The 14,529-nt window shown below is 42.9% G+C and overlaps 2 protein-coding genes across 3 annotated transcripts in view; one reads left to right on the forward strand and one right to left on the reverse strand.

Moving 5' to 3' along the window:
* itpk1b (inositol-tetrakisphosphate 1-kinase b) overlaps positions 1-6,795 on the forward strand; it is a 30,611-nt gene extending 23,816 nt beyond the window's left edge. For both annotated transcript variants that reach the window (XM_018690145.2, XM_018690146.2), the window contains exons 6-11: positions 483-581; positions 870-910; positions 1,235-1,400; positions 2,617-2,684; positions 2,775-2,937; positions 4,000-6,795. In XM_018690145.2, coding sequence (XP_018545661.1) covers positions 483-581; positions 870-910; positions 1,235-1,400; positions 2,617-2,684; positions 2,775-2,937; positions 4,000-4,319 — 857 coding nt within the window. In that variant the 3' untranslated portion in view covers positions 4,320-6,795. The remainder of the gene's footprint in view (positions 1-482; positions 582-869; positions 911-1,234; positions 1,401-2,616; positions 2,685-2,774; positions 2,938-3,999) is intronic.
* Positions 6,796-7,010: 215 nt separating this feature from the next.
* Positions 7,011-13,533, reverse strand: plk4 (polo-like kinase 4 (Drosophila)). The gene is made up of 15 exons (XM_018690144.2): positions 13,297-13,533; positions 12,244-12,339; positions 11,842-11,937; positions 11,186-11,300; positions 10,095-11,073; positions 9,921-10,012; positions 9,264-9,613; positions 9,048-9,152; positions 8,768-8,870; positions 8,528-8,677; positions 8,205-8,433; positions 8,006-8,108; positions 7,770-7,907; positions 7,556-7,662; positions 7,011-7,440 (listed from the first exon to the last, which is right to left on the reverse strand). The coding sequence occupies exons 1-15, from the start codon at positions 13,324-13,326 to the stop codon at positions 7,329-7,331; spliced, it is 2,805 nt and encodes a 934-aa protein (XP_018545660.1). The 5' UTR covers positions 13,327-13,533; the 3' UTR covers positions 7,011-7,328.
* Between the last annotated feature and the right edge of the window lie 996 nt (positions 13,534-14,529).

Below are 14,529 nucleotides of genomic sequence, written 5' to 3' on the forward strand. Positions count from 1 at the left end.
GAACGGGAGTTATTTGCCCCTCTGGGCCTCAGATGGCCTCGGCTGTGTTTGTTGCCTAAACCTGTCACAGGGATGGAATATAAATATAACTTTTTGGCCCAATTAAGTTAAAAAGGTGTGTGTGTGTGTGTGTGTGTGTGTGTGTGTGTGTGTGTTGTTTTTTGTTTTTTTTTCCAGACTACAATATGATCAGAGAGTGAATCAGAGAATTCAATGTGCATGGATCCTGTTCCAGATTGTGGACTTTGTGCTCACAAAAGTAGTTGGAAATATGTTTCATGGGTGTAAACTGAACCTGGAATGATGAGTTGATCAACAGAAAATGTATGGGTCGAACAAAACATGCAGTTTGAAGATACTCACCAAAGGACACACTGATGCTCATTCTCCATTATCATTACTGTTGAACCTTTTCAAGACCGTAGGAGTATTTTCTCTCCATCTCGTAACTCTACCAATCCCCCCTTTGTTCTTTTTATTAGATGAGAGGATTTGCTCTCCTCCATTCATGGTCCTGAACACTGAGTGCAGCCCAGATGTGCTGGAGCAGATCAGGAGGCAAGGACTCACATTCCCCTTCAGTAAGTATCTCTGCCACAGCCACATAAATATAGATCAATAATCTATGGATACAGATCCTGAGGTGTGTTTACAGATTGTTTGGCCTCATACTCTGCTGTTAAAAACCTAATGCACCAGTGAATTTTGGTGTCAAAATACTTGCACGTCAATACCAGTTTTAACAAAAGGCCTTACTGGGAGACATTTTTTACCCTGCTGTCGTTTCATTACTGCTTTACAGTGTTGCATCACATTAGTTTACCTTGCTAATTCTCTGTTTGTTTTCCTCGCCTTTATTTCTTCCTCAGTTTGCAAAACACGGGTGGCTCATGGCACCAACTCCCACGAGGTAAGAGGCCACAGGGCTCAAAGGTCACTCACACCCTCCACAGTTTGCTTTGTGTAAGCAGCAACACCCCTGTCCTGTCACAGGATTGTCATTTAACTCAAGTCCAAACAACAAAATCAGATAAGGCGCTGTACCTCATGTATCTCTGTGTGTCAGCTGAAATCAATACTCCCGGCAGGCTGGCCAAATAGTCTTCATTCCTCTACGCTCACAGCATTGAATTAAGTTAGATTTTAACTTGTGTCTCAAAAGGCTGCTTTGATTAATGAATATTTTTCTTGTTAAGTTTGAAGTGCCGTTAACTGTGTGTCCTCCTGTTCACAGATGGCCATTATCTTTAGCGAAGAGGACCTGAAGGACGTGAAGCCTCCCTGTGTGATCCAGAGCTTCATCAACCACAACGCAGTGCTCTACAAGGTGTTTGTGGTGGGAGACTCCTACACTGTGGTGGAGAGACCTTCACTGAAGAACTTCCCTGCTGGGCCAGCAGGTGAGGAGACAGGTGACACACAGGCGGACAGACAGACGAGTGGGGAAGTCCAAGGGCTGCTAACAGCCACACTGGCCAGACTGCACAAGTTGCACGGCTTGTCCAAATTACCCAATAAAAGATCTCATAAAATGGCTTTATAGTCCCTGTGATTGGACCTATTCACCCTTTAAGGGGTGCAGCAGAGTGCAATTGAGTTTTGCCCTGTTGGTACATGCTGTTGATAATAAACACAAGTTTTTCTCCATAAACACGTCAGAGGCCTTATCCGCGATGTGACTTTGAATAACTGGGCTGTCCCCTGATACAAATGACTCTGGCATTTGCATGCGATACAGTAGAGGCCCTCATGCAAACCAGTCACACCATTATGTGTAGTAGTCTGCTTTGTGTAACAGTGCCGAGAGAACAGTTGCTTTCAGCCTGGAATGCTGAGTGGTGCAGCAGAAAAGCTCGGCCCTTGTCAAACACATAAAGCAACATACCACAGCTTTACATCTGCACAGCGTTCAGATCAGTGTGCTCCACAGCCTGAAAGCTACACGCTGTGTCTTGTGTCCAGAGAGTGGAGGAAAAGGCCGGATGAGAGTGTATGAATGAGGTGTAGCGATAAAGAGAGGTAGGGGGTTAATGTTTGGAAAGAACTTAGAATAAGGGTGTGAGAGAAGCTCTGTCCCATCCAGCCTTTCAGCCAGGGAACGAAAGACTCCATCTGCCTAACACTTCATTGCCACGACCCTCTACGAGCCCAGGGGCATATTTATTTGGACAGTGATGGAATTTACTTGTTCCCTCCACCACCAATCCTCCCAACAGATTTCCTTCCCTCTAACACTCTCTAATGTTAATCATTACAACGATAACAAAGAAAAAAGTGGGCAGTAAATTAAGCAATCCATCCTGCCACATTTATCACTGCTTCAAAGAAAATCCCTCGCCTGAGGCAAACAAATTATATGTTGTTTTGTTCTTAGGTGACACTCAGCACGATGTAGTTATGACTGAGGGGTTTAAAGGTTCAGAGTCCTCACAACAGGGTGGTGTAGTTTTAGGTTTCTGTTTCTTTCCACCAGGTGTTGAAATCAGTAAATAAAGACATTAATTCAGGCTTGATAGCACAAAGTAACCTGTTGCAGCTCTGCTGCCACCTAGTGCCTCAGATGGGAAGTATAAACAAATGACTCACCTTTTTTTTTCAACTCTGTTTCCTTTTCAGACAGGAAAGCTATTTTCTTCAACAGCCACAATGTTTCCAAGCCAGAGTCGTCCTCAGACTTGACCTCGGTACGTCCAAAATGCCACCGACTGTAATCCCACGTGATTTTAAGACAAGTTTTGTCTCTGATCGACTTTAATATTTGATCCTTATCTCAGAGAGAGAACGTAGAGGGAGTGTCTCAGCCACCCAACGATGATGTCATCAGGGAGTTGTCCAGGTCCTTGCGGGAGGCGCTGGGCGTGTCCCTGTTTGGCATCGATGTCATCATCAACAACCAAACAGGCCAACATGCAGTCATTGACATCAATGCATTCCCTGGTAGGTGCAGCCTCTCTTCCACAGAGGTAGTTTGTTTTTGATGAAGTCATCTTGTTCCCAATCATCGGCACATTAAGAGGAATATAAGCCCCAGTTTTTTCAGTGGTGACCTGGTTCTCAGGTGTCACTGTCTAAAAGCTGAGAGTCATAGTGATGTTGTTTTCTTTTGTGCAGCCACCTGCATTGAAATAAGTGCCCCTACCCTGTAATCTTGAACCGGTTCCTCCATCAGCTCAAAACATGCACCAGGTCTCGGTCACTGCAATAACATGGAGAGCAATCCTCTGCCAATAACCACATTCTTCACTGTTCAGTGTATCTGTAACTGAATTAACATGGGGTACTCCAGTTTTACTTTCAGTATTCATGAAGGATTTTAGACATACAAACCATCATCACAATATGATCACTGTTGTTTTGCAGCTTTGCAGCTACAACTCATAGATGCAGGAATTGTAATCGGTGACATCTCACTGCTCCTTATCAGTTCTATCACTGTCTTTTACAAGTGCTCTGTGCTATTAGTAATCTGAAACAATACATCTGAAAATTGATGTAACGGCCCACTTCATGCAGCAGCTGGCTATAGGTGGAGGTGGAGGTGATGGTTTAGATTTCTCTCTCAAGCTGTTTGTTTTCCAACCACCTACTTTTATGCAACAACATGAAGGCCTTCAAAAAGACAGTATACAAGTTTGCATCCCACATGCAGCCAGAGAAGGCTGTATCTTTTCACTCCACCGCACAGTGTGGCAGTTTGGAACAGTTAGAAACACTTTAGATGAGGTGGAACAGTACGTCTCTGAAACATTTTTCCCCCGAACCCATAATAATTTAACTGGAAGTTTGAGGTTGATAACTGGATGTAAACCCTGATCTTGTACGGTGGAGGGGAGACATCCTCAGTCATTAATCAGGCTGTTTCATATCTTGTAAACAGGATATGACTGGGTCTGTTCTATAAGCAGTCCATATAAACAGTTAAAGTGGAGTACTCTTTATTTAGTATACTGCACAATCAGTAGCAGACTTCTTACAGTTTGTCTAAATATATATCTCCAGGTTATGAGGGCGTCCCAGAGTTTTTCAACGACCTCCTGAACCACATCAGCAGCGTGCTCCAGAGCCACAACCCCGACTTCGCCCCCGCCAGTGAGCAGCCCAAAGGCCTGCCCGTGAGCACCACGGTACCCAACGCCGTCCCGCCGGCCCCCGGCTGCTGCAGCATGCTGGGCAAAGACGCCAGCGGCAGCCCCTGGATCGTAGAGGGCGATGGAGGCCTGAAGGGCTCGCGTCAGAGACTGGGCTGCAACTCGGCCATGTCCCCCAACTTCCAGCAGCACTGTGTCTCCACGATAGCTACCAAGGCTTCCTCCCAGTGACTGATCCCCTGCCCCCACCCCCCCAACTCCGTTTGATCCCTGAACAAAAAAACGGATGACAATGGTGACAATAATAATGAATAATAATCATAATAATTATGATGTTAATGATGATAATATATCTAATCAAAAACAAACCTTTTCCTATATAGCTATTGAAAATGATGGTGATTGGGTGTAAGCTTTTTTCTCTCTGCCTTTTTGTATTTTTCGTTTTGTCTAATGAGACTTAACAGTACTGTAATGTGAACTTTTGGGAACTTTTGCCTAATCGCTGATTTTATTTTTCTCTCTTGTGTGAGTTCTCTGCTATGAAAGGGTCCAGATAAGGTAGCAAACGGGAATGGCCGAATCAGGACTGGAGAAAGATGTGCCACTAAATGTGCAATGTTATGATCCCTTGTATATCTCTCTCACACACACACACACACACACACACACACTCACATACGCAACACAGGTACGCTTACAGCGCGACGGACCGTGCCAGTGATGTGTGTTTGTATTCTGGTCAATAACCACTGACTCCTCTGCACAAAGTGAGGGGGAGGAGAGGCGACTGGGCATTTGAACACTACTACTACAGATCCCAGGCTGCTATGTGACAGCGGCCGACCGACGGCAGAGGACATGATGAGTCTGAACATGAATGATGAGATAGTTTTGGGTTTTGTCAGATTGAACAAACAGGTAATCCGATTACTTTTCAGAGTGCCATCAAAGTTACTTCAAGTATAGGAAGGACACCTTCAGACAGACAATATATTTCAAAGGTTAAAAAGACGAAAAGTAAATCTCCATTACCACGTGACCAAGTTTTGTTTTTTGTTTTTTTAAATTGATTGTTGTTGCACCAGTGTTTATAAGTCTTTGAGTGTTTTACTGTAACGTCAGATCCCAGATGTTAGGTGTTCAACAAACAAACCACATCCTTGTTTTGAATCCCAGTTTGAGTCACTCCAGTGCAGGAAGACGAGGATAACATTCCTTTTTTGTGTGTTTTGTGGATGTTTTCAGAGAATTCCATGATTTCTTTTCCGAATTCCAGTGGGATCTCATGAGATTTCTCACATCACTTCATGGGTTTTGCCGTCTCCTTAAACACAACTCTCTACGTGTCTTCAGCGCTTTTCTCTGTAAGGTGAGGAAAACAACTCACCTGAGGCCTATCAACAGACATTGCTAATTAGAAAATCAATTATTCCACTAAAATTAAGGCAAAAATGTGTTTGAACACCCACCTAAATTGGGTGTCATTACTTTGCTGCCATTTACAAAATAACTGAAGAATTTGTTCGGCTTTATCGTCTCGATTTAGTTCCACTCTAACAGCTCTCCTTGCAAAATGCAATTTAATGAATCCCTCAGTCCAGTTGGTTCTTTTGCTTCAAGCTTAATACTCCGACCCGTCTTCTGTTCCAGCTGCTGTATTTGTGTCACATGTTAAAATCATTTGGAGGGGAAGTGGTGGGAGGAGGTCCAGCTCTTGTTCCCAGTGTTCACTGTGAGATTTTTTTACTTCAATTTTGTTAATATCTTTGTCCTTACATCTACTAAGAGCAACTTTATTTTATTGAGATTTTATGGGGGAAAAAAATGTTTTATATAAATGAAATGAAAGCACGTGATGATTTCGAACAAACAGTGGACATTTACTAGAAGAATAGTACAATGCTAGATGCGGTTGTCAAAGGGACAGAGGAGCCTGCAGTTGATGCTGTTGTTTCCCTCTAGCATCTAGTGGGAACAAGCATCAACCTGCAGCACATACAGATTGTTGCGCTTCCCCTGAGCCTGCTTCTTCTTCTTCTCTTGTCCCAGAGAGCTCCTCCTAGCCGTTTTATTTCTTCCCATCCGAGGGTACAGACTGTCCTCTCACTTGTGATCATAAATAACAGTGTCACTGCAGCCATCCCACCAGCATCTCTCTGGGACAAAAGAACACCAAAGACATTCACTAGATACTTCGTATTGTGAGATAAAACGGTAAGTTATTCTGTTTTAATTCCCCAGAATCTGAGTGTGTACTGAAGCAACAATAAATTCAAAATGTTAAAATATTGCAGCAGGCTTAGGGGAACCTCTCACATCCTTTTCCTCTGATCTAGATGTTTCCTCATCTAGAAACAGGCGAAGTCGAGGGTGTGTTCCTGTTCATGTTGGAAAGGCTGATATCTGTGTACGCCACTATACTGTGTCCTATCTCGTGTTCCTAATTGTGCTTCTAAATGGGAAATAAATGGTTAATCCTATCCTCAATCATTTCCACAACCCAGACAGTGTCATCCTACTCCCAGCTTCCACCTGAATGTTTACTTCTTGGGTGTCTTGTACAGTAGTGTATATATGCCTAGGCTTACATCCGTACAGTATGTTGTTTTGTATCAGTTCTGTAATTGAGAGGAATCCACAATTTTGTGACCTTTTTTAATTAAATGGCCAAACCAACAGGGCGAAATAAACATATGAAACCTCATCTGGCTGCATTTTATTCAGCTCTTAATCGCTACTTTGTGAGTAAATGCCATTTTATCCAGAGTTACTTCTGAGATTCTCCACATGTAGCAGATTGCTTTGGTTCTTATTATAGATTCTGTATCACTGAAACCATAATGTAGCTCTGAATACTTTAATTTCTTTCTACAAAAATTCCTTTGTGAAGTTCAAAGAGAAGACTGCAAAACAAAGTGCCACCTTTCTCCACCCAGCCGCCAGATGTTTATTGCTTGAGCATTTATGAATCAAATATTTCATAGAATTGTAGACAGTAAAAAAAAGACAGACGCACAAACTTTTTGCAAGCAGGCCAATTGACTCTATACAAAATGGTTTGTTATTAAAATAAAAATATATCTTTTCATAATCTTAGTCTCTGTACATGTAAAAAAAAAAGAACACAAAGATTTATTTACAAGGACACCGGACAAAAGAGTGAAACAGTTTCTAATGCTACGTTCAGTTCCAGGCTTCAGTGCAGCTGGGATGTGTTTTTTTTTTAACCACCAAATATTAATGAGGCTGTAGGTGATGTGCTGTTGGGTTCGCCAACAGCCCGAGGATGGTGGAGAGACAGTGAAGCTTCTCCTTGACGTGCTCAGGCAACTTTTCGTTCTCCTTATACCTGTGAAGACGGCAGACATGTCTGAGTTTCAGTAGAGTGCCACTGTCTTAATAATAAAGCTGATAAGCACACCAACTCATAAAGTGACAGAACACATGTCCATTGTGTTTCGTACCTGGTGATCTTCCCCTCTGGAGATGTGTAGGTAATGCAGGAGACTCCAGCCTGAACCACCAGCTGAGAGCCGTCATTAAACTGCACCCACACCTCTCCGCTCGTCAGCTACAGAAACAAAAACAGGTCCGTTCTTTTAATCACAAGGAAAATTCCTTAGCTGATTATAGAATACTTAAGTAGTTAAGTAGTAAGTTAATTTATTTACAAATTACCTGGGACGCCCATCCAACATTGGGCACAAATATTGACTTGACCACTTTTCCCGTGCTTTGCACCAGGTCCTGTCGCACTGGGGAGCTTTTCTTACTCAGGCTGGCTGTGGTGAAATCAGACCCATCATAGGAGATCATCTGAAAATATAATTTTAAAAAATTAAAGACAAATCTCAGTCTAGCTGGTGAAGCCTTTGCTCATCCCTCCCTGCAGTGTGATTTATTGAAACACTCACTGAAGGAGCGATCTGTGGAGGTTGTGGAGGTGAAGCTGCATCAGGAGGCGCGGGGTGGGAGGGCAGGGACGACGAGCACGGGGAGTCTGGGTTTGCAGGTCTCCTGAGAAGAACAACACATAAAACAAACATTAGCCTCACAAGATGAGGAAAAAAAAGAATAACATGGAGCACATGATTGACAGAATTTTCCTCTCACCTGCCGATAGTTATGGGGAAGAATGGGACGTTCTTGGTGCTTCGCTGCTCCTCTGCTGTGATGGCGGCCTCTAGTGACAGACACATGCTGTGTCCTTCGTCAGACAGCTCCACGTACAGCCTGCTCTCTGGGCTCAGGCCGCTCAGCCCCACCTCCCCCTTCACCGTGTATGACTTCCCACTCTTCTCCACCACTCGCACCAGCTCTGACGTCTTGTGGGTCTTTGCTCCTACAAGTGACACATTTATGAAGCATTATACATTAACTCAGTGCCCCCCCCCGTCCCAGTAGGATCACATGTTTCAACATATACATTAACTCACCATCGTAAAAGCAAACCTCCAGGTCTGCGTTGGGAGAGTTCTCCATTAGCATGATCTTAGCATACTTGGTGTAAAGAGTCACTTTAGGAGTCTTGGATTTCACAAGCTGCACAAACTTGGAGGCATACTGGTATTTCTTCCAGTATTTTTCTATGACAAAAAGAAAAGGTATCCTTTAATATATAACTTCTAATTTTACATCAGCTGATGTTACTGGGTATGAAGCATCCAGGAGAGTACCTGGAAGGTCCTCGTAGCTACAAATGAGAATGTCCTCTGGAGGAGCGGGAGGGCAGTCCAGCACAGGAAAACCCTTTCCATTATTAGGCTGGTATATTGTCACCTAGGGGAGATGATGATAATAATAAGCTTCCATTCACAGGAGTAGTCATTATTTAAAACTGACTATTATACCAAAACGTTTGTGTGTTATGGTGTTATACTACCCCCTACCGGTATCACATGGAAAATATAGAATAAGTTACTGAATAATATTCTGAGTGCCATATAGTGAGCTCACCATTGAACCATCACAGGAAATCCGAAGGACTTCTTTGACTCTCTCTTGACCACTTTGGCATTTCAACAGCTCCATACACACTTCACCTGTGTCCAGGATGCTCACCTGTATGAAAGACAAGAAAAATAAAATTAGATGTGTCGTATATGAGGCATTTCTCAGCTGATCACAAGGTGAACATTAACAAATAATCAAAAAACATGAGCAGTATCTTACAACAGCATTTTTTGTCTTCTGTCTGATAGGCTTCAGTCTGGATGCGCACAGAGGCGGGACTATGTCTCTCAGCGTCTTCCTCTCCTTCTCCGCGCTTGGTTTGGCCGATGGAAGCTTTAACTCTCTGCCGAGAGGAGGCTGGAACTCTGCTCCGGGTATATTCTCCCTGTACGAGTCGGGGTTGGAGGAAAGATGGTGGTGCAGGTGGTGCTGGTTGTGATGAGGATTCACGACTCGGCCCGTGGGCTTGTCTGTCCAGGAATTGTGAACCCCTAAGGGTCCTCTGCTGCTGTGGAAGCTGCTGCTGCTGCTGCTGTGTGTGCTGCTGTCGGCAGGCCTCTGTCCAGAACCTGAGACAGAAAAGAAAATATTTGTAAAGACTTGCTTTAGCTGATGGCTTTAGAAGATGATTTTAAATGTGTTTAGAGAGCTTAAAGCTATTACCATTTTTAAATTCCTTTGGGTTCAAACGGGTGGCTGGGCTAGTCTCTATGTCTCAGGTTAAATCCACTAATAACGTTAGGATGATCACAGGCATTTGTTATTTAAAAGTGTTCCTGGTTAAGGTTAAAGCTGCTCTGAACGAGAAAATTAGCTGACTCATAATGCTGAAGTAATACAGCTGAAATCTATCAAAAATCAAAAAAACATCTTTACCATCATTATTGAGCCAATTGGTGACTCCCTCCAGGTCTTGAAATTGCAGGTTTGGTGGATGTGCTGTCTGTGTGGATAATGAATACCCAGAGCTGAAAAACAGTTCAAAGAAATGTGTTAGTTTCAGGTTAAATGTGCTAAAATGATTAGAGGGTGAATGCAGAGACTACTTACTGTGCTGACTGTTTGACAGGAGGAGATGGGAGCCTTCCATGCTCTGAGAATGGGTGTTGAGAGGAGGACATGGGGAAGATTGGTCTTCCTACATCATTCAAAGTCTCCTCTGAGTGACATCTCTCCAGCTCATGACTTGACCCCTGCCCAGATGCACAAGAGCCAGGGCGGTCTGAGGAGTGAGCCCTCCTCAGGTAGCGAGAGTGAGGCTGTCCGCTCTCTCCACCGTGAACCGCCCTGCTCCTGCCCTCCCTGTGAAATCTGTCTGGCAGGACCTGCCTTTGCCACTGGTCTCCGTCCTCAAAACAGGAGCTGACGGGTTGGCGTGGAAGACTTGGAATGGGGGTCATGCGATTGGGTAGGGCAGAGCCAATCATGTGTTTGGTTCTCCTCTGAAGGCGGGTGCTGCTGCTGGCTGAGGTGGAGGAGGTGCAAGCTGTGGAGATGGTGGCGATGCCGCTGTCCATGGATCCTTCATCCCCCAACCCCAGCTCCTTCGTCCTGACCAGCAGGCTCTGGGTCATGAACGGGTGGTCCAGCACTGCAGAGAGGCTGGGCCGCTGGGCGGGGTCCTTCTGCAGCAGGATCAGGATCAGGTCCTGAGCCTCCACAGAAACATGACTAGGCATCTCATACTCCCCAAGAACCACTTTAGATAAGGTGTGCTTGACTGTGTCTGTGTCAAACGGAGGGCGCCCCATCAGGAAGGCGTAGAACATGCACCCCAGTGACCAGACATCTGATTCCAGACCATGAGCGCTACGAGTGGCCACCTCTGGAGAGATGTAGTTGGGTGTTCCGCACATGGTGAAGTGCTTTTCATTTGGGAGCTTGAGCTGAGTCGCCAGGCCAAAGTCTGCTATCTTAATGTTCATGTTGCTGGTCAGCAAAAGGTTGGACAAGGTCAGATCTCGATGCAGGATGCCATGAGTATGTAAATATAGCATTCCTTTCACTATTTGATGCATGAAATGTCTTGCTGTGGAACAAAAAACAAACATTTTTTAAAGACAGGCAGCTTGCAAAACTGATAAACCATTTACTGCAACATTATTCACAGTTTGTTTTCTGAGAACAATGATCTGCCTGACCTTCATCCTCAGAGAAAGGCATCTTCCGCTCTTTGAGGTACCGACTCATCTCTCCATTGTGGCACATCTCCACCACCAAGTACACATAGTTGCTGTCCTCAAAGTAGTTGTACAGCTTAAATAAAGACAATGATATAATACAATATTTATTATCAAGTCACAAAATCTAGAAAGCACTAGATTGGTTTTGAGTCAAAAATGTTGTACTGCTGTGGTTCAGTAAAGAGACTGACTGTGAGACTGCTAAAAATCTAAAACAAAGTAAAAGAGCCTGCTCTTCTGGTTAATCTTCAAAGTCATACTGATACCCGACACTAAAATTAAGAAGATGAAGCAGAAAATATTGGAAGACTGACAATAACACTGAACAAAGCACAATAAATAACCATGACAACAATAAGACAAAGCTCATGTACACAGACTAAAACACAGCTGTGTTTTCATGTTCCAAAAAACAAATGTGAATTCCTATAATTAGCGCTGTTTGCCTCTAACTGCAAAATGGTCACATCATGAAGTGAGGTCTGTTCTTATTGTCCATTTTACAGAGAAAAAAAATATGTCAGGCAGCACATCTATATGAGAGTAAATGCATGGGTGCCACAGGAGACCTTACGTAGGGCAACATGAAATTTGTTGTGTCCAGCAAACGTTACCTCAAGTATTGACGGATGTTTCAATCGGCAGTGAATCTCCACCTCGTTTGTAACACGCTGGACCATACCAGCTTTGTGCATGGCTTTTTTGTCAATCTGCAGATGGGAACAACAAAGATAATTATACACCTGCCACTCATAGGATTAACCTGTAAGGTGGTACAGTGCTGTTGCAGGGTGGTTCTGGTCAGGTGGCTCAATCTGTCACCCTCAAAGACATTGAACTATTCATATCTCATTTGTGGGGAGTCGAGGGACCACAAGAAGCCCATGGGAGGCAGCTACAGTCTGCTACTTCAACTGTCAGTTGCTATTGGTTAAGTATCAACATTACAAGTGAGGCGTGCTATTATTACCTCTTCTTACTGTCAAAGACATAAATGGTGGGTGAGAGATTCTTACCGTTTTGATCGCAACCTCCAGACCAGTCTTCACTGATTTTGCCCGGTAAACACATGCAAAGGAGCCCTTGCCAAGGAGGGTGAGGACCTTAAAATCCTATGCAAGAAAAAATAAACATCCAGTTTACAAACAATAAAACAGTATTTTCAGAGAAATATAACTACAATTTCAGGCTAGAATTTTTCTGTTTTGATCCCGAGACAGAGAGGATCTTTAAAAAAAAAAAAAAAAAAAAAAGCATGATACCTCAATCCTGAGCTCCTGAGCATATGATAAACTTTTCTCCTCATCTCTGCTGGCTTGTGTGTCGGTAGAAAGGTTTTGGAGGAAATAGTGAATAACTTGATCAAACATCATCCCTCTAGCCTGCGCCATGCTGGGTGTACAGTAAAACAGACAATCCGGCCACTAACGACCCCACACAGGAGAAATCCACCCACAACAAACGTTAACTGTCAAACAAGCCACCAACACCTGACGCCGTCATATGGCCAACCACAACCTTCAATTATCCCGGCTGTCCTCCCGCTGCCGAGGAGGACCACTTGTAGCCGTTTCCAAGCAGCATGTTGGGTAAACCAAACTGATGCACAGAGGAGAAACAACACGGTCTGTCCCGAGAGAGGCGGGGTAAGGTTACACACCCAGGCACCGAGGCTGCTGATAACGCTGCATACACTGACAGTAGTAATGATAATAATAACAACAGCAATGTTTAAGTAAAAGACAACCACCTGAAAGACATACGAAATGACAAACAAGGCGAAATGTAGAGTAATATAGCGCTACTATTATTAGCTAATTAAATGGCGTTGGCACCATAACAGCGGGTAGTTTAAAGTTTGATACATTTCAGTTAAATGTTTCATACTCGAAACGGTATTATGTAGCGAGGAACAGCCCGACAAACACGGATAAGCTCACGGCTAACCAATTCTACCAGTTCAAACTAATTAAACCGACAGTGTTAACTCCAAACGTAAATTTGGCCTCAGTTAGCTAACCAGTTTGAAGTTAGCTTGTGGGCGTTAGCCTAACAACAAAAGAACTCACCTCAATTTTATCTCCGATCGAAACACTCATCGTGCCTGGTTTTCGTCTTGCAGATGCATGCAGGTTTGTGATAATGTTTCTCGATCGGCAGAGTGCATCGATAGTCGGCACAGGAGTACTCAGAGGGCAATTAAATGTTGTTTCTGTGTTCCCCTCCAAAACTTTGCCATTTCTTCCATTTTGAATATATGCGCCCGTTACTCCCGTGGCTACGTCACAACCGTACGTCACTTGACAACAGACAGGGTTGCCACACCCCCTTTAAGGGCTCCTCACGTGGCTTCGTTGTAGTCTGCATTGAATGAATGATAAAAGTGTGCGCAAATTTAAAGTTTTATACCTGTCGTCTTAGTTTGCACGCGTCAGTTTGTAGTTTTAATGTGTATATATGTATTGTATATGTATATACGTACTCAGGTCTGTGCTTGCAGGCTTAGTTTTTGAAGTCCTAACATGTAAGGTTGTGCATTCATTCTGGGAGACTCAAAGTGTTCAAAATTAAATCAGTAAAAATATCCAATGAAATAACTAAAGAGATGAGTACATATAGACAAAATCTTCAAAATCAAATAAATCTTTAAAACTCATCTCTTGCTAATGAAATGTTAATGATATTAAATTGATACGAAATGTTACACTTATTTTCATTGTCGATAAATTGATGATTACTTTCTTGATTAATTAATCAGTCATTTGGTCTAATTAAATGTGTGAAAACAATAAAAAATAGTCATCACAAGGTGACTTCGATGAATTGCTTTTTTGGTCCAACCAACTGTCCAAAACCCATATTCAGTTTGTAATGAAACAAACAAACAAAAACAGAGCAAATTTTAACATTTGAGGAGCTGAAACCACCACATCTCTGCTTGAAAATTGACCTTAATGATTAATGGACTGCCAAAATAATGGCTGCTTAATTTTCTGTGAATCAACTTAATCAATTCAAATTAATTGACTAAGTTTTTCTGCTCTAATCTCTTGCCATGTTTGTCTTGATTAACAAAAACTTGAAAAGTGGTTTTATGAAATGAAAATCAGTGGAATAAATGGCATTGTGAGAAAAAAAACAGCTGAATTTAAATAAAAATGACTAACAAAAGACTCGTAATAAAGAAGCTGAGTTAAATATAAATATAAATAAACATATAAATATATTGGATTATTTCATAATTTCCTGGTTGCATTAAACAATTTGTCTGTTGTCATACACATGATTACTTATCTCTTAAT

The sequence above is a fragment of the Lates calcarifer genome, linkage group LG19 (genome assembly GCF_001640805.2).
Source record: "Lates calcarifer isolate ASB-BC8 linkage group LG19, TLL_Latcal_v3, whole genome shotgun sequence".
Classification (NCBI taxonomy): domain Eukaryota; kingdom Metazoa; phylum Chordata; class Actinopteri; family Centropomidae; genus Lates; species Lates calcarifer.